Here is a 21,154-nt window from a genome sequence, read left to right on the forward strand (position 1 = left end):
AACAACAACAACATTCATACATACACACACTCATACATAATGTAGTTCTCTTCTCCAAGAAGTAGAAAACATACTATAAGAATCTCAGGCCTCAATTTTATACTAAAGTAATCCTATCTTTTCAAACTGAAAGATTTCAGTCTCTAAACAGAGGCTTACATTTTAACACTAGTTCCCTTTGGTTCATACATTTCTTATCCCAACAACTCTGTATCTCATTGTGTTGTTGTTGTTGTTGTTAAGTGCCATAGAGTAATTTCCGACCCTTAGCGACGCTGTATAGGGTTTCTGAGGAGTGGATGGTGAGATTGAACCTCCGACCTTGCAGTTCAAACTGACTTTGTAATCCAGCTCATTAACCCTCCGAGCCTGAAATTATGAACATGTAGGTGGAGAGTCAGAGAAAAAGACGAAGACCCCCATGAGATGGATTGGCCAAGCGACAGCATCGATGGAATCAAGTGTGGCAACAGTAGTGAGACTGGCCCAGGATCGGGCAGTGTTTCGTTCTGTTGTGCATAATGTCGCTATGGGTCGGTACCAACTCAATGGCACTTAACAACAACCCTATGGATATGAGTGGTATGAGTGGAAAGGATTGTATATAATCATATAAATATTCATCTCCTCCTTAATGGTTTTGAAAATATGGAAGGAATTCTGGTAATACTCAGGGTTCTTGACAATAGCAATAAACACCTACACCTTGGTCCTCAGCATTCATGATTTATTAGTGTCCTCTCTCAGAATGCTGGAGTCCTGGTGTGGCGCTGTGAGTTAGACCGCCGGACCGCAATGTCGGTTTGAACTTTAAGGTCGGCGGTTGCAAGCTTACCAGGATCCAGCGGTGTTTCGTTCTGCTGTGCATAATGTCGCTATGGGTCTGAACGGACGCAACGGCACTTAATAACAACAACTCAGGCTGCTATCGTCCCCAAACCAGTGAGTAATATTTAATAAAGAAGTCAGATGATTTTAAAAGATTTTTTTCCTTAAGTAACCTCATGGAATTTCTGAGTGCGAATAACAAAATTAATTAATTCATTTATTTATTCTATTGGTAAACTTTTATTGAACACCTTGTATATGTAAGGGCAGGGTACCCAAACAGATTAAACAAGCATAAGAAGTGAAAAGGTAGTAAAAAAATTACAAAGTTCTGAATTAGAGGTTTTGGTGTCTGTCACAAATACAAAATGAAACTGATTCTATCAGATGTAAACAGATGCTTCTCAATATGTTGCACAAAAACAAAACACAAAAATATGTTTATATGCAATTTAGCATCCACTCTTTGTTTTCCACTCTGTGTCCATTAATTATGATGGTCTGGTGAGAAATATTTTTAAATGCTCATTTTTGCAAAGCCTCTAACGAAGTTTCATATTTAATGAGAATAAATCATATTTCATGAGAATAAATATGGATTGTCTATTTTAAATGTAATGATCCTTTTAGAGAGAATTATTTAAGAATACTTGTTTTCGCTATACTATGCACATCCTGTTGTGGGATTATCCAGATGAAAAAGACTCTATCTCCTCTTAAAGAGTTTCAAATCTACAGTAGAAGAGAAAGGACGGAGACAAACTCAATGTGGGAAGTATTAAGTGGCATAAAAGATGTGCAGGTAAATGGTTCTGGAAATTCAGAGGGAGAATAAATCATTCTGGGTAGTCAAGGAATACTAGACATTTAATGTTTAGATTAGCTTTTATAGGAGAGAGAGAATTTCAACCGATAGATATATGAGTGAAAGCTATTTCAGGCAAAGGGATTAACCTATAGAAATCCTATCTAGAATGAAGATGATAAAGGCTTGCGGCCACCAGAGTCAGTCTATAGCAGCCCGTGTCTGATCAGAAGAGTAATTAATAGCAGTAATAGCAGTCTGAACGAGGACTATGACTCATACTTCACTGCTTTTTATATCACCATGTTGTTGTTGTTGTTGTTAAGTGCCCCGGACTTGCCCCCAGCATCACACCAAGACTCCTTATATTATTATATCTGGCCATTATCAATCCTTGATGAGGCTAAACCAGAAAAGCAATATCCCTGCTCCACTGAGGAAACTATGACAAAATACCAAGTTACTTGCCCTGGCTCACGCTACTACACAGGACAGTTGGGAATACACTCTGCAATCGTGATCCCTTAGGACACTTAATTTCGCATTCTCCCACGGTGCAGTGCACCTTCCTTTTTTTGAGAGCTAATATTCACTCTTGACATCCTGAACTCACCAGGCTTCATTTAGAACACTTTGAAAATTTGGAGTAATGTCAAAGTTGAGGAAGGAGGACAATTGGGCAACGGAGATTGTTTTCTCTATTCTTCCCATACTATTGCCATTGAGTGGATACAGATTCACAACATCTCTTTTGTTGTTAGGTGCCATTGAGTCCATTTTCGATTCATAGAGACCCCATGTGACAGAGTAGAACTACCCCATAGGGTTTTCTAGGTTTATAACCTTTACAAAACCAGATTGCCAAATCTTTGTCACCTGGAGTGGCTGGATGGGTTCAAACCACCAACTTCATGGAGTAGAGTGAGGTAGGCTAACCCCTACCTCCCTATAAAAGACAGTGTGAACTCACAGTTGTTCTGAAGGAGCTTGTCCAGAGAATCGCGCCACTGCAGGGCCTCATCTGGTGAAGGTCTAAATCAGGAATTAGAAAGAACAAGATGAAAGTCAACAGTCACCCACAATGAACTGGCTCTAGTTTACTTAGATGAAAATGATACAACTAATGGCACATCCTTCTAAGTTGTTAGACTTCAAGTTATGCTCTTTCTAACAATTGGGTTTGATGAGCTCATATGTCTATATTATTGCACATTTTCATCTCTTTTTGAGCAATTTGTCTTAAGTCTGTCCCTTTTGAGAATAAGAGTGTACTGGCATGAAACTGCGTCTTGATAGTCTCTCATTTCTCCTCAGACTGGCTTTGATTGTGGCCTTTTTCCAAAAGGAAGTTAATGAGATCTGTAAGCCCATTAAAGGCACTGAATGAACTTACATTTTCTACCTCAGCCATGCCACACTCTAACCACCTGAGTTAATCAATGATGCTCATTTGACTTTTCATCCACATCTCAAGGTCATCTCTTTAAGGTCTGTGGAAGATGGTCCGTGGAATGCTACTGTCTCTTACTGTGAATGTGATCATGGAAAACTTACATTTTAAAAAAGAAATCTGGGGGAGTTTGTACTTACCAGTAAGGACAGAAAAAGAAGTTTAAAAAAAAACAAACCTCTTTCTGAAAAGAAAAGTGGCTAATATATTGCAAACAGGAATGCTGTACACAAATGCTGATTTAAAAGGAGAAGGAAATAGTTAACATATAATTTCAACCCTTAGGCTGTCTTTATTTGAACATTTATATATGCAGAAACCCTGCAGCTATTCCGTAGTAAGCATCAATTTTTCACTCACAGCAGGATTGTGTCAAATCGAGCTGGTCTTGTCTGGGAAAAACGGCTGACTGTGCTCTATGGAGCTCACCCTACTCAAACGCCTGCATTTGGATGTGAATTTTTCAATGACAAATCAAAACAAACTAACAAGGCATTTATTAGAATATTAAGGTCACTGGAGGTGTTTTTCCTACTTGGAATTTTCCTTAGCTCTTGTTTTTACAACTGCTCAGACAACTGAGGGGTGATGCTGCTTCTGGCTGCTAAAAATTAGTATCTTGAGGCTTTAATTATTCAGATTAGCAACTAAGGTTGATAAGACAATTGCTAATTCTACTTTTCATTTTGCTGTCTGATGCTTGGATTCAGCCTCCTTATGTAAGGAGTTTAAGACGGCAGTGGGCGTTTAGGTTAGCATATTATGAATAAGTTTCTCTAGAGCATGTACAGAGCTTGTGTGATTTTTCATAGTTTTATGCTTTCCCTAGTTGAAGATTAAATGTAGCAAAAATGCAAACAATAAACTTGGTGAAATAAATTTTGGTGTTTTTTGTTTTGTTTTGTTTTCCTGATTAGAAATAGAGGCATCAAAGATTGGAAACTCAACAGATTAATTCTTTGAAAATGTGTTGCTAATTAAAAACAAGCGAACGATTGCCTTCAAGTCAAATTTGACTAGTGATGAAGCCATGAGTGTCAAGAGTAGAATTATGCTCCATAGAGTTTTCAAGGGCTGATCTTTCAGAAGCAGATCACTAGGGCTTTCATCCAAGGTACCTGTGGGTGGTCTGAAAACTCTTACAAAATTAACAATTTGTACCACCCAGGAACTCTTATTTTTAATGAGTGAATATCTTTGGTCTTCCATTTCCTTCAGGTTTATATAAAAGAGCACAGAAAGGAGAAATAACAAGAATAGGGGATGTCAAATATGTCCTTAATGCTCTTCTGAGTAGTTTTGTTCCTAAAATCTAGAAAACGACCTGTTTTCTAGAGGTCGAAAACTCTTTTGGGCTCTTCTATATAATCTCATAGACTTCTGGTGTGGCGCTATAGGATCAGCTAACCCACAAGGTCGGCAGTTCAAATCTACCAGTTGCTCTTTGGAAACCCTACACAGGGTAGCTGTGAGTCAGAACTGACTCAAGCACACTTAACAACAACTAACATGTGATCTTACAATGACATGTTTTCTTATGTACATATTACTTTATACCTACTATTTGTAACTGAGTCCTGGTGTGGCGCTGTGGGCTAATGTGTCAGAATGCAAAGTCCTTTGAACTGCAAGTTCAGTGGTTCAAGCTCACCAGCTTCTCCTTGGAAATGCTATATAGGGTCGCTATGGGTCAGAATCAACTTGACAGCACTTAACAACAACAACAATATTTGTAACACTTGGCTTTTTTATTGTTAAATTCTGTTCAGTTGGTTCCGACCCATAGCGACTCTGTATGGGGTTTCCAAGGAGCAGCTGGTGAAATTGAACCTCTAACCTTGTGATTCAAACCAGCTTTGCAGTCTAACGCATTAACCCACAGAGCCACACGAGGCCTCCAGCATTTGGCTTTGTTGTTGTTGTTATGTGCTATGGAGTTGGTTCCGACTCATAGCGACCTTGTACAGGGTTTCCGAGGCTATAAATCTTTACGGGAGCAGAAACCCCATCTTTCTCCTGCAGAACAGCTGACCTTGAGTTGGCAGCCCAACTCATAACCACTATGCTACCAGAGCTTCTTGGCTTTACACATCTTAAATTCTTTACAACACTGGGTTAAATATTTAGCACACAGTGTTGTTTGTGGTTAAGTGCTGTCTAGTCGGTTCTGACCCATAGTGACCCTGTATGGGATTTCTGAGGAGTGGATGGTGAATTTGAACTGCCAACCTGAGGTTCAAACTGACCTTGTAGTCCAGTGCTTTATCCCACAGTGCCACACCTGGACTCCAGTTGTTGCTGCTGTTGTTAAGTGTCGTTGAGTCAAATCTGTATAGGGTTTCCAAGGAGCAGCTAGTGAGCTGGAACCACCAACCTTGCAGTTCAAATAACTTTGAATTATGACACATTAGCCCACAGCGCCACACCAGGACTCTAGTAGTCCCTAGTAATTGTTGCCAGAAGTGGCAGGACATTAAATTCTTAAACAACAACAAAACATTAGCTCAGAGCAAGGGAAGATTCCGGTTTCCTCACTGTCTCTTTCTGATTTTATAAATAATCTCATGAAATGAAGATGCCTTTCTTCTCCATCACCTTTTTCCTCCTGCTTAGCATAAAGGAACACAGGAAGAGGAAATGACATGAGCAGGTGCACCCTGCTTAAGTTTGTTACCAGATTTAATTTGTCCCAAATGGCCTTGTTAGAAGCAGACTAATGGTCAATCTCAACAGCACATCACAGCCACGATTAAATTCCTGTAAAGGACATGTGCAGAACCCGCTTGGGGGTTAAATTAGCCCAAATTGATTAAAGGACACAACCAAGCAGGATACATTCTCCTCAGCATGAAGCCCAGAGTTCTGATTACCAGCTGAGGAGGTAACGCAGGTTCATGCTACCCTGATTCTCAGAATTTGCCAGCTCTCATTAAACCTGACTTCTTTGCAAACAGGATGGATGCAAATTAAATGACCAATCAGTATCCTGGTTTTCAAAGTGGACATGGAGTCTGTATGGGTAGGTCTGTTGGGGAGAGGGAAAACCCAGTACAAATAAAAGGCAAAATGAACACTTACAGAGAAAATTAACTATAAGTTTGACAGCTTCCATGTAAACGCCAGTGGTCCAGGAAGTGATCTTCTTAGCTGGAAGAATGCCCTCCCTTTGCTATACTGTCATCACATATTTATTCCCTGAATCTCTCACATGGCAATGATGCACACACTTCTGAAGGCTATAGCTTATCTGTCCTGGAGAGTTTTTCCCAATCTATTCTATCCTATGGGGAATCCTCCATAGCACTGGTCCACACTGCAATAAAGACATGCCAAAGGAAAGAGCAAATGAATGATGGCTCCTATCATCTAGAATTTGCCTTGTTGATGAATGCCACAACACCTAGATTTCAGTGGTCAGTCTCACGAGCTACATGAACTACAGTTATTGGCAATTCTGACACTCACTAGCTGTAACCATGGTAGTGTTTTAACCTCTCTAAGCACCGGGTGTTTTTGTTGTAGTTTTGCTTTACCTTAATCTACAAAGAAATATTTGTTGTTGTTGTTGTTAAGTGCTATTGAATCAGTTCCAACTCAGAGCAATCTTGTGTAGGAGTTTCTAAGGAGAAGCGGGTAGACTTTAATCTCCAGTCCAGAGCTTCTTCTATAGTGCTGATACATGTATTGTGAGACTTGTATGTAGTAATGTATATAAGGACTCCTAGTGTGGTGCTGTAAGATCAGCATTGGACTGTGAACCATAAGGTTGACAGTTTAAATCTACCAGCCACTCCTTGGAAACCCTATACTGTCTCTGTAAGTTGGAACCAACTCAGTGACACTTAACAGCATGACAGCAAATTCACATAAATGAATTTATATGAGTTGATATGTAAGTTAGCACAGTGCCTGGCGCATATTTAAACACTCTTGATAATGTCCTCACATGCTCTCCCTCTTTCCACAAAAGAGAACTTATTCAAGTTGTTTTTGTTGTTGTTATGTGCCGTGGAGTCAGTTCTGACTCATAGCGACCCTGTACAGGGTTTCTGAGGGTGTAAATCTTTACGGGAGCAGAAAGCCTCATCTTTCTCCCTAAGAACAGCTGGTAGTTTTGAACTGCTGACCCCAAGGTTAGCAGCCTGATTTGTAACCACTATGCTACCAGAGCTCCTATTCAAGTTAGTGATTGGCATTTATAATGGAGCTCTGTCTTAAAAACTTGTTAAGTCATCCAAGGTGCAAGTATCATTGTCTCCCTATTTGGAGGAAAGAAGAGTGAAGAAAATCTAAAGGCACATGGAAACAATCCAGTGGACTAGTGGACCACATGAACATCCATTTCCATGACCTTGAGACCAGAAGAACTAGATGGTACCCAGACATTGTAGGCAAAAACTTGTATATACATTTTTATTTTTTCTGAAATATTGTGTTGTTGTAAAACTATATATAACACAACATTGCCAATTTAATATTTCTCATGTATACAATTTAATGACATCCATTACATTAATTGGAGTACTAATGTGGCACTGTGGGATAAAGAACTGGACTACAAGGTTGTTTAAATCACAAGGTTGGCAGTTCAAACTCACCAGCTACTCCTCAGAAACCCTATACAGGGTCGCTCTGAGTTGAAACTGACCCAATGGTGTTTATCAACAACAATTACATTAATTGGACTTCTGGTGCAGTGCTACAGGAAAAACACTGGACTGTGGACCACAAAGGTCAATGGTCCAAACCCATCAGCTGCTCCTCAGAAACCCTATACAGGGTCGCTATAAGTTGGAATCATGTTGAGGGCACTTAACAATAACATTACATTAATCATATTCACAACCATCACCAATGTCCCTTGCCACATTTGCCATAAGCATGTATAGAAATGTAATGCTTCCTAAACAATGCCTCCCTATTCCTTTTCCTCCTGCCCCTGGCAACCACCATCTAAAAATTTTCTCACTTTGACACATGCATGACTTTCACACACAGACGCTCTGATTTTGAAAATGACTCACAAATATCTTGTAGGGATACAAAGCACCAATATAATTTGTAGCTGCCCTTAGTATGTGTGGGAAGTCAGTAATAGCTGGTTTAGGAATGTTCAACACAACTAAGATTGGCCAGTGAGTGCTGGGGTCTGCATACGTTCATGTTTAATCTTTTCAACAACATTCTGTTTGCAGATAATGAAGCAGGAGTATGCTTGTGAAGATACTTAGTAATTGTTCTCCACTGTGCACAGGCTATGAACTCTTAGAGGGAGGGGTTAGAGGTAGAAAGAGGTAAAAAGGCAAAATAAAATAGAAGTAAAAATCGGTTATTCAGGCAGGTAAAAGGGACTATCTGGGTAATAAATCAAACTATAAAAATATCCATATCAGCTCCTGAGCCTTTTGAATTTGATCCATGATAGCAGTTTTTACAAAATAAGATTAGGTGGCTTATCAATTTCTTTCCTTATTCTTTCTTTAAGGACCTATGGCATACCCTTATGGATGGTTTAGAGAAAAGATAAGGGAGAGACAGTGTTGGAAGTCAGAGAAGAGACGTTTAAGCCAGAGTGCTGTGCAAAGTCAAACACTGCAGACAGATGTTTGAAAACTTACAGACAGCAGCAGCTCAGTAGGGCGGTTGCTGGGGGGTGAGGGGGGTGTACCATTGAGTAGATTCTGACTCATGATAACCTCATGTGTGTCAGAGTACAACTGGGCTCCACAGAGTTTTCGGTGACAGACTTTTTGTCAGCTTCAGATCACCAAACCTTACTTCCGAAGCTCTTCTTGGTGGGGTAAAATCTCAAGCGTTTCAGTTGGCAGCTGATTGATTTAACTTGTTCAATCAACACCAAGTGACTCCTAAACCTGATAGGAAGGAGGTAAAGAAGGTGCTAGAAAAAAAGGTATACTGACTTCTATTTCTAGAGTTGCCATCGAAAGCAAGGAAAAAGGATAGGAGCAGGAGGGATGAAGGACTAGGAGAGCAAAGGAATGACTTTTCAGAGTGCAATATGGGTATTTGTTTGTTCCTAGTAGAAGAGGGTCCAGAGAAAATGCAGAAGGACAAAAAACAGTAAGGAATACTAAAATGATAGCAGAAGCTGACTTGGGGTTGTTGTTGTTGTTGTCAAGTGCTGTCGAGTTGATTACAACCCATAGCAACCCAGTATAGGGTTTCTGAGGACAGCTGGTGAACTTTAACCACTGACCTTGCAGTTCAAATGGCTTTGCATTCTGGTGCATTAACCCACAATGCCACACCAGGACTCCGTCTTGGGGTAGTATGGATATTTAGTGTTGCTGCTCACAGCAAGCTCATGTGTGCAGAGTAGAACTGTACTCCATAACAGAGTTTTCAAAGCTGTGACCTATTAGAAACAGGCTGCCAGGCCTTACTTCCTAGGGGCCCTATGTGGGTTTGTTAATAGTACATTGTTTAACCATTTGTGTCCCCCAGGGCCTTGGGAGCTCTGGTAGCGTAGTGGTTACGAATTGGTCTGCGGTTCGAAACTACCAGCCGCTCCGCGGGAGAAAGAAGAGGCTTTCTACTCCCGTAAGGATTTACACCCTCGGAAACCCTGTACAGGGTCGCTATGGGTCGGACCCGACTCGATGGCACTTAACAACAACAACAAACAACAACAAGGGCATTGGGAGGGATAGGATATAGGAGGGTTTTCCTATTGTTGTTTACTTTGTTTCCTATTTTTCTCAGTTGCCTCTTATTTCTCTAATGAGAAGACTAAAACGTATTAAAAATGAAAAATGCATTTTTAAAAGGGGTTTCTAGTGATGCCGATGACCCAGAGAAGACAGTGGTGATGGGAGTTGCAGGCCATGGAGTCAGTTCTGGCTCATAACCATCTAGTATAAGGTTTCTGAGGCTATAAATCTTTATGGGATCTGAAAGCCTCATCATTATACCAAGGTATTGCTAGGAGATTCGAACTACTGTTGTTAACAGTCCAACCCATAACCCACTAAGCTACCAGGCTCCATCAGAGAAGATGAGAGGGGCTAAAATATCTTCAGTCAGGAGAACACTTATTTTCTCTTCTAAGGTTTATTTTCTTCTATGAGAGGAAAACCATGAATAAAATATACAGAGAAATATTTGGAAAGATAATCCTCCTCAGTCAGGAAGAGACAGAAATATGCCCAGCATAAGGAGGTGGGATGGGGTTTGAGTGTTCAGAAGATGGTGGGAAAAGTTTGTAGTGATTACTGCTAAAAATGCTGTAGAGACATGCAAAGATTCTTGAGGGAGATGAAGGATTTTCCAAATCAATTCAAACTTCTGGAAGGAGAAAGTGGATGGGATTTTTTTTTTTTTTTAAAGCAGATAATTCAATAAAGGTTAGCTCAGTTTTTCTTCCAAAACAGCTTCTCTCTAAATCCCTGTTAAGTCAAATAGTTGAAGAGTCTGTAAGATGTTAGAAGCAGAGAATCAAAGCAGGAAATGTAGTACTATGCTCATTTTTTAAAATGTGAATTCCAACAGATCAATAACTATCACATTGTTTACTCTGAAGTAGACTTTTGATCTATAACTGCTATAAAATGTGGCTTTCATTCTTCACTATGGCCGGATGCCTGTCAATCCACATGGAATCCCTTTTTAAGTGCAGAAAACATAATTATGCATCTCTTCCATTTGGGATCACATTGAAGTACTAAAAAGAGGAGAATGGAAATATCCACTTAGGCTGGTGGAAGAAGATTAAAAAATAATACTGCATCTCTCTATCTCCCATCCAATCCAGTCAATATTAAGTTGAAGGTCACTTGGAACAAAGGGTTGGTCACTGAAGACAAACGTTAAATAGGTAAAAGGAAAAATGGAGGCTAAAAGCAACTTTTGTCCTTTCATCATACATCTGTCATCTCCTCAAAGCTTTCTGGCAGTAAAAGAGTTTGAATATATTTGGTTTTTCTTCTTCCCATGCCCTTTTCTTGGTTTTCAAGAGTACCCATTTTAAGGGAAAGATGGGATGTCTGTTTATAAGCAGATAGGCTTGGAGCTAGTGAAACAACAGAAAACATGGGAATGCTGTCAGAAGTAATAATAACTTAAACTCTGGCCATTCCTACCAGCCATTCCTCAGAAACCCCATACACGAATGCTTTGAATCAGAATTGACTGGATGGCACTTAATAACAGAAACCACTATCCAGCCAATGCACATTGTGAGAGTTTAACTAACCATGCTGACCTCTTGATTCTTTAGCATCATAGTTTTGCACCTTGCCCAAATAGATGGGTTCTTAGCAGATGAGCATTCAATGATCACAGTTAAGTGATTCAGAAATGGTAACTCAAGGGCAGCAAATGAACAGGTGAGTTCATTGCAGCTGAAGTGCCGATGCCATTTATAAGTCATTGTTTCACTATGTGCCAAGGCAGGACGCTCTCTTTTACATAGTCTGCTAGTCAGTATTACACTCCAGACACGCCTACCCAAGAAATGCTATTTCCCAACCCACTTGCTGAGGGTCCCTATGATCCTCAGTGAATGGCTATAGGAAGCTGGTGCCCTACACTTGAATGATGGCCTTCCTCTTGAAGAAATGACTGGAATCCATACTTGTGACTCACTTATGGGTCTTGGCTGGTTTCTCCGACTTCTCATTATATGGAATGACAAGGTCAACAGCAGAGTCTGGCTTCTGGAGGAGAATTCCCAACTTGATCTTAATCTCCTTGGCCCTGAAAGAAAAGATCAAAGAGAACGCAATATGAGTGTACAGATCTAAAAAGAGAGACTTCTTTCTGCGTCAGGGATCCAAAAATGAACAAAACCTCATTTCACTAGCTGTGCTGTGATAGAGAGAATATACTGTAGAAACTAAGGTACATGTTGTTGCTGTTAAGTGCTGTCGAGTTGGTTCTGGCTCTTAGTGACCCTGTACAGAGTTTCTGAGGAGCAGATGGTGGATTTGAACTGCTGACCTTGTGGTTACAGTTTATTGCTGATCCTACAGCCAGGAATCACATGAAGCATAATAAAGAACATTTATCAATCTTAGTAAGTCCCAGATTAATATGCATTACCTTGTTTTAGTCTTAATTAGTGCTTTTATACACTCTCATTTTATATGTGGTAGATACTATAGAATAATACCCATTTTAGTTGAGGAAAATGAAAGACAGAGAGTCCAAATATCCTGCCTAACATGACTCAGACAGTATGTAGTAGAGACAGAATTTGACTCCAAGTGGCCAACTACAGAGTTTATAGGCAGAGTTACTCACTACACTGCCTACCGATTTTCTGAGGGTTTTTACCACAGCTCTATCATTAATGAGCTGTATAACATTTGAAGAAAAAAAAAGATCATAGTTCACTGCCAGATGTTTCTACAGCTGTAAAATGAGACAGTTAATGAAATTACTTTCTTCAGTGGTATTTCTAGCTAGATAATGAAATTATTCTGATGATTTATTTCTTGATAAAGTATTTTTCATTTATCTCATAGATGTATTTGACTTTCAATTCCAATCCCTTTCCTATTGTTACAAATTGGCTGTTGGAGTATTTTACGTGTTGTGAAATGCACGTTGGGGATGATGAAGTTCAGTGGTAAGATTCTTGTCTTCCATTCAGGTATCTAGATTGTATGAAAAACATGGTGTCAGGATTGGAGGAAGACTCATTAACAACCTGCAATATGCAAATGACACAACCTTGTGTGCTAAAAGCAAAGAATATTTAGAGCATTTGCTGTTGACGATCAAAGAATACAATATTCAGTAAATATTACAACTCAACGTAAAGAACATAGAAATCCTCAAACTGGACCAGTAAACAACATCATGATAAATGGAGAAGAGATTAAAGTTATCAAAGATTTCATTTTACTTGGATCCACAATCAATGGTCGTGGAAGCAGTAGTCAATAAATCAAAGGAAGTATTGCATTAGGCAAACCTGTTGCACAAGACCTCTTCAAAGTGTTCAATAGCGAAGATGTCACTTTGAGGACTAAGGTGTGTCTGACCTAAACCATGGCATTGCCAATTGTGTCATATATATGTTAAAGCTGGACAATAGATAAGGAAGACCATAGACAAACAGACACATTTGAGTTATGGTGTTGGCAAAGAATACCATGCACTGCCAGACAAGCAAACAAATGTCTTGGAAGAAATATATAATCAGAATGTTCCTTAGAACTGAGCATAGAATGACTTCATTACAGGTACTTTGGATATATTATCAAGAGAGGACAGTCCATGGAAAAGGACTTCATCCTTGGTAAAGTGGAGGGCCATAGAAAAAGAGGAAGACCCCCAAAGAGAGGGATCCAACACAGTGACAGCAACAGTGGGCTTAAACATAACAATGATTGGGAACATGGTGCTAGACCAGGAAGTATTTGATTTGCTTGTACATTGGATCACTGTGAGTTAGAACTGACTCAATTACACCTAACAACAGCATGCTAGAGACCTATTTGATCATGGCCAATGCACCCATGTGTCAGTGGAGGTTCGTATGTTGCTATGATGCTGAACAAGTTTCAAGGGAGCTTCCACATTAATACAGATTAGGAGGAAAGATCTGATGATGTACTTCTGAAAATCAGCCGATGAAAATCTTATTCATCACAATGATCCATTCTTCAACCATCATGGAGGTGGTACAGGACTGCGTAGCATTTTGTTCTGTCGTGCATGGGGTTGCCATGAGTCAGGGCTCACTTGACAGTAGTTAACAACAACAACAAGATGTGTGTTCATTGTTGACATACTGACTACAGCAGCATTGTACTAGAATTAAGTAGTCGAAGTCAGAATTCTGTGTCCTCTTCCATTATATGATGCCAGGGTTTCATGCAAGATTCCAAACTAACCTGAGCTATCCATCACCTCATCATAAATCTAAACTCTGAAAACACAAAGTAAACTTTAAATCATAATCCACTGTCTAGTGGGAGACCCAGAAAGCTGTCCTTTTCTCTGTCACCTTGGCACTTTATATAGATTTTTATGATAGGGTTTATCATACTGCCCTGTGGTCATTGATTTATGTGTCTGTTTCTCCAAGCTAGGTAGGAGAACTCTTGGAGGTTAGGGATTGAGTCTTAAATGACATTTAACTTCTGTGCTTAGCACAATGCTTGGCAACATAGTCAACATTCACAAATATTTATTGAAGTGAACTAAAAATATCTTGATTTTGTTCCTCATTCATCTCCTAATATTTATCTTTCAGTTGATGCCGATCATAACCAGTCTTAGAGAGCTGTGAGGGAGCTCAGTTGTGGCTAAATAGGATTATATTACTATAAACACACTTTCCTCATATATTACAATGGAGGCCATGTTGAGGAAAGTTTAATAAATACAGCAGACAACACAAACAATGATGGCAAATCATATTTTAGGGAGGAAAAGTCAATGAAATCTAGCATACACACTTAAAAAACACCCCTAAGGATCTAATTATATCATACTTTCCTTTCATGTTGTAAATATAGTTGTAAAGCTATGATTTCAAAATAATAACTTCTTGAATGTCCTTCCCTTTTTGTCTCTTTCCACTTAATTCTTTCCCCAAAGCCCCTTTGCCTGAAGCCAAGTTGGGCCCCAGAATACAACAAATTGAGATCAACCAGCCACAGCATTGTGGTTCAAACTACACACAATCGTGGCAGTTGAAGTCTGAGACTGTTCTGTGAGGGAGCTTATATAACATGGTTTGATTATAAACTCTACAAGTTACTTAAATTACCTAAAGTTTAGAGTTGTTGTTTCTTTTTTTAAACATAAAAATGGGGACTGATAAAATAGTATATCCTCACGGAATTTTTGTGATGCTTAAATATGCTGGTGAGTCACTTAGTACAACTTTTGGTATATAATACTGCGTCTTCAGCGTTAGTTCTAACTGCAGTTGTTTTTCCAACCAAACTCAGCGGATGCTCCTTAGCTTAGAGCATCAAATGAAAACATCCAAAAATGTTCCCATGCGTTACTAAAGAATTAACCCACCACCTTCCATATTCTACCTCTAGACACAAGAAATGCCAGTTTCATATTTATCTGAAATATGAGGGAAACTTTGAGGAAAAATGCATGCAGTATTTGGGGCTACCCTCTGCTGGCCAATGTGTGGAATTGCAGCCAGAGGCAGTTCTACCTCCCCATAGGGACACGGGCCTCCAATCATGGAAGAAATTCTGAAACACTTCCCATACAGGAATACCTGCAGCAACTGTTTTTAGATTCTACCGCTCACCATTATTTAGATAAAAGATTCTCTAATGAATTCTTCTCGTTTTGTTTTTTATTTTAAATTGATTTGCTGTTTTATTAATACTTTTTAGATTTTGGTCTTAATTTTTTCCCCTCTCAACTTCTGTTACTTTTCCCCTTTCTCTTTCTCGTTTGTCCCGTTGATGACATTCATTTTTGTAAAAGGTAGAGAGATATTTCATAAGACTGCCTGTCAAAGAGTAATAGTTGGGCCTGAAGAGGTAATTAACTTGGGGTGGAGTGCCGGTGTGGCGCTGTGGGTTAATGAGCTGGACTGCAAAGTCGATTTGGACCACAAGGTCAGCGGTTCAAGTACACCAACCGCTTCTCGGAAATCTCTACAGGGTCACGATGGGTCGGAACCGACTCGACAGCACTTACAACAACAACAACACATATTTATTAATTCATTCATGTATTCATTACTAATTATTCACTGAGCATGTTTATTGTGTCAGGCTGTATCCAACATCCATCCCATCACTTAGAGCTAGAAATCAACCACCGGTCATAACGTTGCCTGTAGAAAATCATATTTCACTTCTTCAGAGCAGACAGATACCAGATAACAGGGTTATCTGTTTTGGTGCTTGTCTCTTCAGAGGGTTAACAGCCTGCTGAGATCTCAGATTCACAAACAATCAGAGAGCTGTATATGCAAAGAATGTTCAGAAAGCAGTGGAGCACTGATGGAGAAGAACAATGTCCAAGTGAGGGAGAGTCAAGAGAAGCGTCACAGAGGAGGTGAATGTTGAGCTAGAGAATGAGCATGGTTTTTCCAGGTAGACAAGGAAGGAATGTGCCTTCCAGGCAGAGAGAAAATGTCTGTGAGCGTTGTTTTCCGGAAAGCAATAGTAGTCTGTACTGTTTAAGTTTAAAGTGTGGTTAGAGAGGGTAAGTGAAGTGGCTCTGGAGATAAGTATGGACTGTGAACTGCAAGGTTGGTGGTTCAAACCCATCAGCCAATCACAAGGATAAAGATGAGGCTTTCTGCTCCCACAAAGATTTACGGCCTCAGGGTTGCTATGCCTCAGGACCAATTCAACAGTTAACAAGTGTAGTGTTAGGTGAGTTTACTATCTTACCTTTCTGATGTGTGGCTGGCTGATGGAGGGACCTCCAGACAGTACACAGGCAATGGCAAACTTGGTATGAAAACAAGAGCTAAACTTGCATTGAAAAATGCCTTCAAAGACTACCTCTGTTGTAAAGAGGAAGTATCCTATTTTATTAATAGAATGTGTTTCAATTTTTTTTTTTTTTTGGCTAATTATTCCAGGATACATTTTTTCCCATAAAAAAAAAAAAATGCTTAGAAACGGTTAAATTTCAAGCCATCCTACAAAAAACTTTTTAAAATGCTGACTGAATCTCTGGAACTATGCAATCTGTATCATTGCTTAGAGGTAGAAATTACTACCATTTATAACATTGTCTATGGTGGTGGTGTGCCGTGGAGTCGGTTCCAACTCATAGCGAAACTGCATAGGGTTTCGGAGGCTATAAAATTTTACTGGAGCAGAAAGCCCTATCTTTCTCCCATAGAACAACTGGAAGTTTCAAACTCCTGACCTTGAGGTTAGCAGCCCAAATTGTAACCATTATGCTACCAGAGCTCCTTACCATTGCCTATAGAAAATCATATTCCAATTCCTCAGAGCAGACAGATACCACATAACCTGATTTCTTTCTTCTCACCCTGCATCATCTTGCCCCAAGGATGTCATACAGGAAAGAAAAGCTGTGCCTTGGAAAATATTTCATTCTATGACTTCAACTCCTGCTTTAGGATAGGTTCAGATACTGGACATTGAAAAGCTGGAGTATATAAATTGTGAATTCCATTTGGCTTAATTAGGAAATTGATACAATTCGGAGAAGGAATAAAATGCTTGAGCTTCTTCTAAGAAGCCCTTGTAGCACAGTGGTTGAATTATCAGCTACTAGCCAACTGATAAGGAGCTCTGGTAGTGTAGTGGTTATGAGTCGGGCTGCCAATCTCAAGGTCAGCAGTTCGAAACTACCAGCAGTTCCACGGGAGAAAGATGAGGCATTCTTATCCCGGAAAGATTAACAGCCTCAGAAGCCCTGTGCAGGGTCACTATGAGTAGGAATCAACTCCACGGTACTTAACAACAACAAGCCAAAAGATAGATGTGTGGTTCAAACCCACCAGCTATTCTGTGAGAGAAAGGTTGGCCACTTGGCTTCTGAGAAGATGTATCGTCTCAAAACCTTATTGGACAGCTCTCCTCTGTCCTACAAGGTCACTGTGAGTAGGAATCAATTCAACAGCAATGAAATTTTCTTATACAGCAGAAAGCGTTGAGATTGAAGCCTTGGCAGATGTTGAGGCTCAAACCACTTTAAACCTTTTACACTTTTTACAAAAATAAACAGTGTTACTACATTTGTTTTTCTCCTCACAAATTCCTGGTGTTTTATTTCACCGTCTTTCCCCTCCTTGCCCATAGCCTCACACACATAAATATGCATAGCCTCACACACATAAATATGAGGGTGAAACAAACCAAATGGAAAGGCAAACAAAAGCTCAAACTTACCTTATTATTTTTACTTTTAAAAATAAACTTGACTGTATATGACATTAGTTTAATCTTGAAACCAACCCTGTCTAGAGAAGAAAACTTTCTAATTTGTGAATAAAATTTGATCTGACTGTATTTGACCACACATTAGTCATGTTTCCTCGTGACAAAGAAATTATTTTATCTCCTCTCTTCTCACCTTTACTTGGTTATCCTTTTGTTTGAAAAAAAAATCTGTTTACAAATAAAATCTACTGGAAGCGCTTTGTTGTTGTTGTTGTTGTTAAGTGCTGGCTAGTTGGTACTGACCCATAGGGACCCTGTATAGAGATGAAGATTTTAATTAAAGACTCAGGGAACAACAATTCTCTCTCTGGTGGTGGTTGTGCGCCATCGACTCAGTTCCAACTCCTAGCCACCCTATAGACAGTTTCCAAGGTTGTAAATCTTACAGGAGCAGAAAGCCTCATCTTCTCCTGCAAAGCAGTTGATGGATTGGAACTGCTGGCTTTGTGGTTAGCAGCCCATCACGCAACCCAGTACACTACTAGTTATTGGATATTAAATCTGCTCCTTGTGTGGTATGTTGTTAAATATCATGCGGTTTGGTCCCAGTTCATAACAACCCTGTATAGGGTTTCCAGGGAGTGGTTGGTGGGTTTGAACCACTGATCTTGTGGTTAGCCACCCAGTGCTTATCCTATAGCACCTACAGCTATGCTGGCTGGGAAATCAAATTCCAGAAAGCCCTGAGCCACCACGCTCCTTCCTGTTAATGAGCGAATTATGTAAGTGTGTGCAACCAGTAAAGCAATCCCTGAATACAGAACCACAGCGAAATTTTAACAATTACAATTATATTCAAGCAAAATTTAGGAGAACTGTGGCTCTATAAGATAAACACTGGACTGCTAACCGCCAGTCTGGTGGTTGGAGCCCATCAACCACTCCTATGAATTACTGTGAGTTGGCATCAACTCAATGGCACTTAACAACAACAACAAAATTTAGGAACTAACCATATATAAAACTTTGTGCTAGGTGTTTTAAGGGTTTATAAGGATGTCCCCTGCCTTAGCAACACTTAGAATTATTGAATATAGGACACACACATAATCTGTATGCTATATATTTTTATAACCATTGATGAAAGCAGGAAGTATAATAATAGCATGGTGTTGTTAAGTGCTGTCAAGTCGGATCCGACTCATAATGATCCCATATGTTGTTGCCGTAAGTGCTGTTGAGTCAGTTCCAACTTATAGCGACTCTGTATAGGGTTTCCAAGGAACGGCTGGTCGGATTGAATTACCAACTTTGTGGCTAACAGTATGGTACTGATCCTAAAGCACCACACCAAGACTCCAGGAACCCTATATAGGGTTTCCAAAATAACATAGCTGTAATCAAGGAGCTCAAATGCCCATTGTGATAACATGAAGAGAGTGTGATGGGTGATGTGAGCAGGAAGATATGCTATACCCTAACACCTGTCTCTGCTAGTCTCAGAGCCCTCTGTACATTTCATTCATGACATTTATCAATTTGAGTTTTTATATGCTTATATTTCTTAGGAGGATCCCTGGTGGTGTAATGGCTAAGCACTTGGCTGTTAACCAAAGATCAGCAGTTCAAATCTACCAGTGGCTGCTTGAGAAAACAATGTAGTAGTCAGCTCCTGTAAAGATGTACAGCTTTGGAAACCCTATTGGGAAGCCTTCCACTGTTCTGTTGGGTCATTATGAGTCAGAACCAACAGCAATGATTTTGTTTTAGTTTGGCTATATTTATTCATTGTCTGTCTCTCCCTTTAGGCTGTGAGCTCTTCAAGAACAGAATTTGTATCTATTTGTCCAAAACTGTAGCTTTAGCATTTACTTAGTCCAGGGTTTGGTGCTTAATAACCCCATAAACATTTTCTATATAAATTGATGAATGAATAAATGAATTGATTAATTAAATTGCCAGGGTGGTGTAAATATTTTCAGCTACTAACTTTCAGGTTGGCAGTTTGAACCCACCCTTTGGTCTTGCTGAAGAAAGGGCTGGTGGTAATCACCTTCTGTAAAACCACAGCCAAGGAAACCCTATGGAATGGTTATACTCAGTAACACAGAGGGTTGGCATGAATAAGTTTGTTTTTTCCTGGTTGGGCAAAATACAGATTGTGGCCTAAAATGAGTCATCGAGCACCACAAGTTACCACTGGGGAGACTCTGCTTCATGGACACCCCATGTATGTCAGAAAACTGTGCTCCATAGATTTTTCCAATAGCTACGATCTTTCATAGAGTCCTGGTATGGTGCTGTAAGATAAGCACTGGACTACTAACTGCAAGGTACATGTCTCCAACCGTCCAGCTGCTCCTTGGAAACACTATAGAAATTTGCTATGAGTCAGGACCAACTTAACAGCACTTAAAAACAACAACACGTCCAGCTGATAAGAAGAGAGGGCATATGCACAAGAACACCCACACTTGCAGATAATACCCACTTGACCTGGCTTCAATGACTGGCTCCACTAGAAGAAGAAGAAGAGGAAAAAAAGAACAATCTGATACAATTTGATGAACTTGACCTACGCCTATGGATGCAGTAGCTTAAAGAGGGAACAGATCTTTACAGCGAAGATCACTCCCACCCCCTTGATACACAGCATAGGCAGGAATTGGCAACTTGGACATTGGCTACCCAAAATGGGGTGGCTACAAAGGCAAGAAGTGACTGGCTTACAAGCTTTCAAGAGGGAGCCTAGATCCAGAGGCAATGGAGGAAGGTAGAATCTCCACTGAGTAGTGTCCAGTCTGTCTGGGTGGGACTGATGAAAGGAGATGAGGATAGCACTCATGTGGTATAACAGTGAATAATTACTATCAAAACTGACTGTAAAGGTTGGAAATGTAAAGGTAGATGTTTTGTAACAAAAGGAGGTGACTTTGCAGGCCACGAGCAGAGGTCCCTGGGACCATCAAGGTTGAAAAGTGGAGTGCGGGACGCTACCCAGAGAAACAGTGATGCCAGAGATGGAGACAGAGATGGTGATGTGGAGAGATGGAGCAGCTGGGGGCGCTAGACCCAGAGAGGGAGAGCGGCTATGTGCTGATGACCAGTGGGCAGGCTTGCAGGGTATACCCTTTGGTTGGTTGATGATGCATGGAGGGGATTATAACCATGACAATGTAACAATATACGATAGGATGAATGTAAAGCTAATGTTCTCCCATGTAAACTATCACATAATTTACAATAAAA

At 39.9% G+C, this 21,154-nt stretch overlaps 1 protein-coding gene across 1 annotated transcript in view; it reads right to left on the minus strand.

The window, feature by feature from the left end:
- RGS5 (regulator of G-protein signaling 5) overlaps positions 1–21,154 on the minus strand; it is a 70,470-nt gene that overhangs the window by 16,386 nt on the left and 32,930 nt on the right. The window contains exons 2-3 of the mRNA XM_006873430.1: positions 11,688–11,798; positions 2,604–2,665 (exon numbers count right to left, since the gene is read on the minus strand). Of these exons, the coding sequence (XP_006873492.1) occupies positions 2,604–2,665; positions 11,688–11,798 (173 nt within the window). The remainder of the gene's footprint in view (positions 1–2,603; positions 2,666–11,687; positions 11,799–21,154) is intronic.

Source organism: Chrysochloris asiatica, unplaced genomic scaffold, assembly GCF_000296735.1.
Source record: "Chrysochloris asiatica unplaced genomic scaffold, ChrAsi1.0 scaffold00241, whole genome shotgun sequence".
NCBI classification, from domain to species: Eukaryota; Metazoa; Chordata; class Mammalia; order Afrosoricida; family Chrysochloridae; genus Chrysochloris; species Chrysochloris asiatica.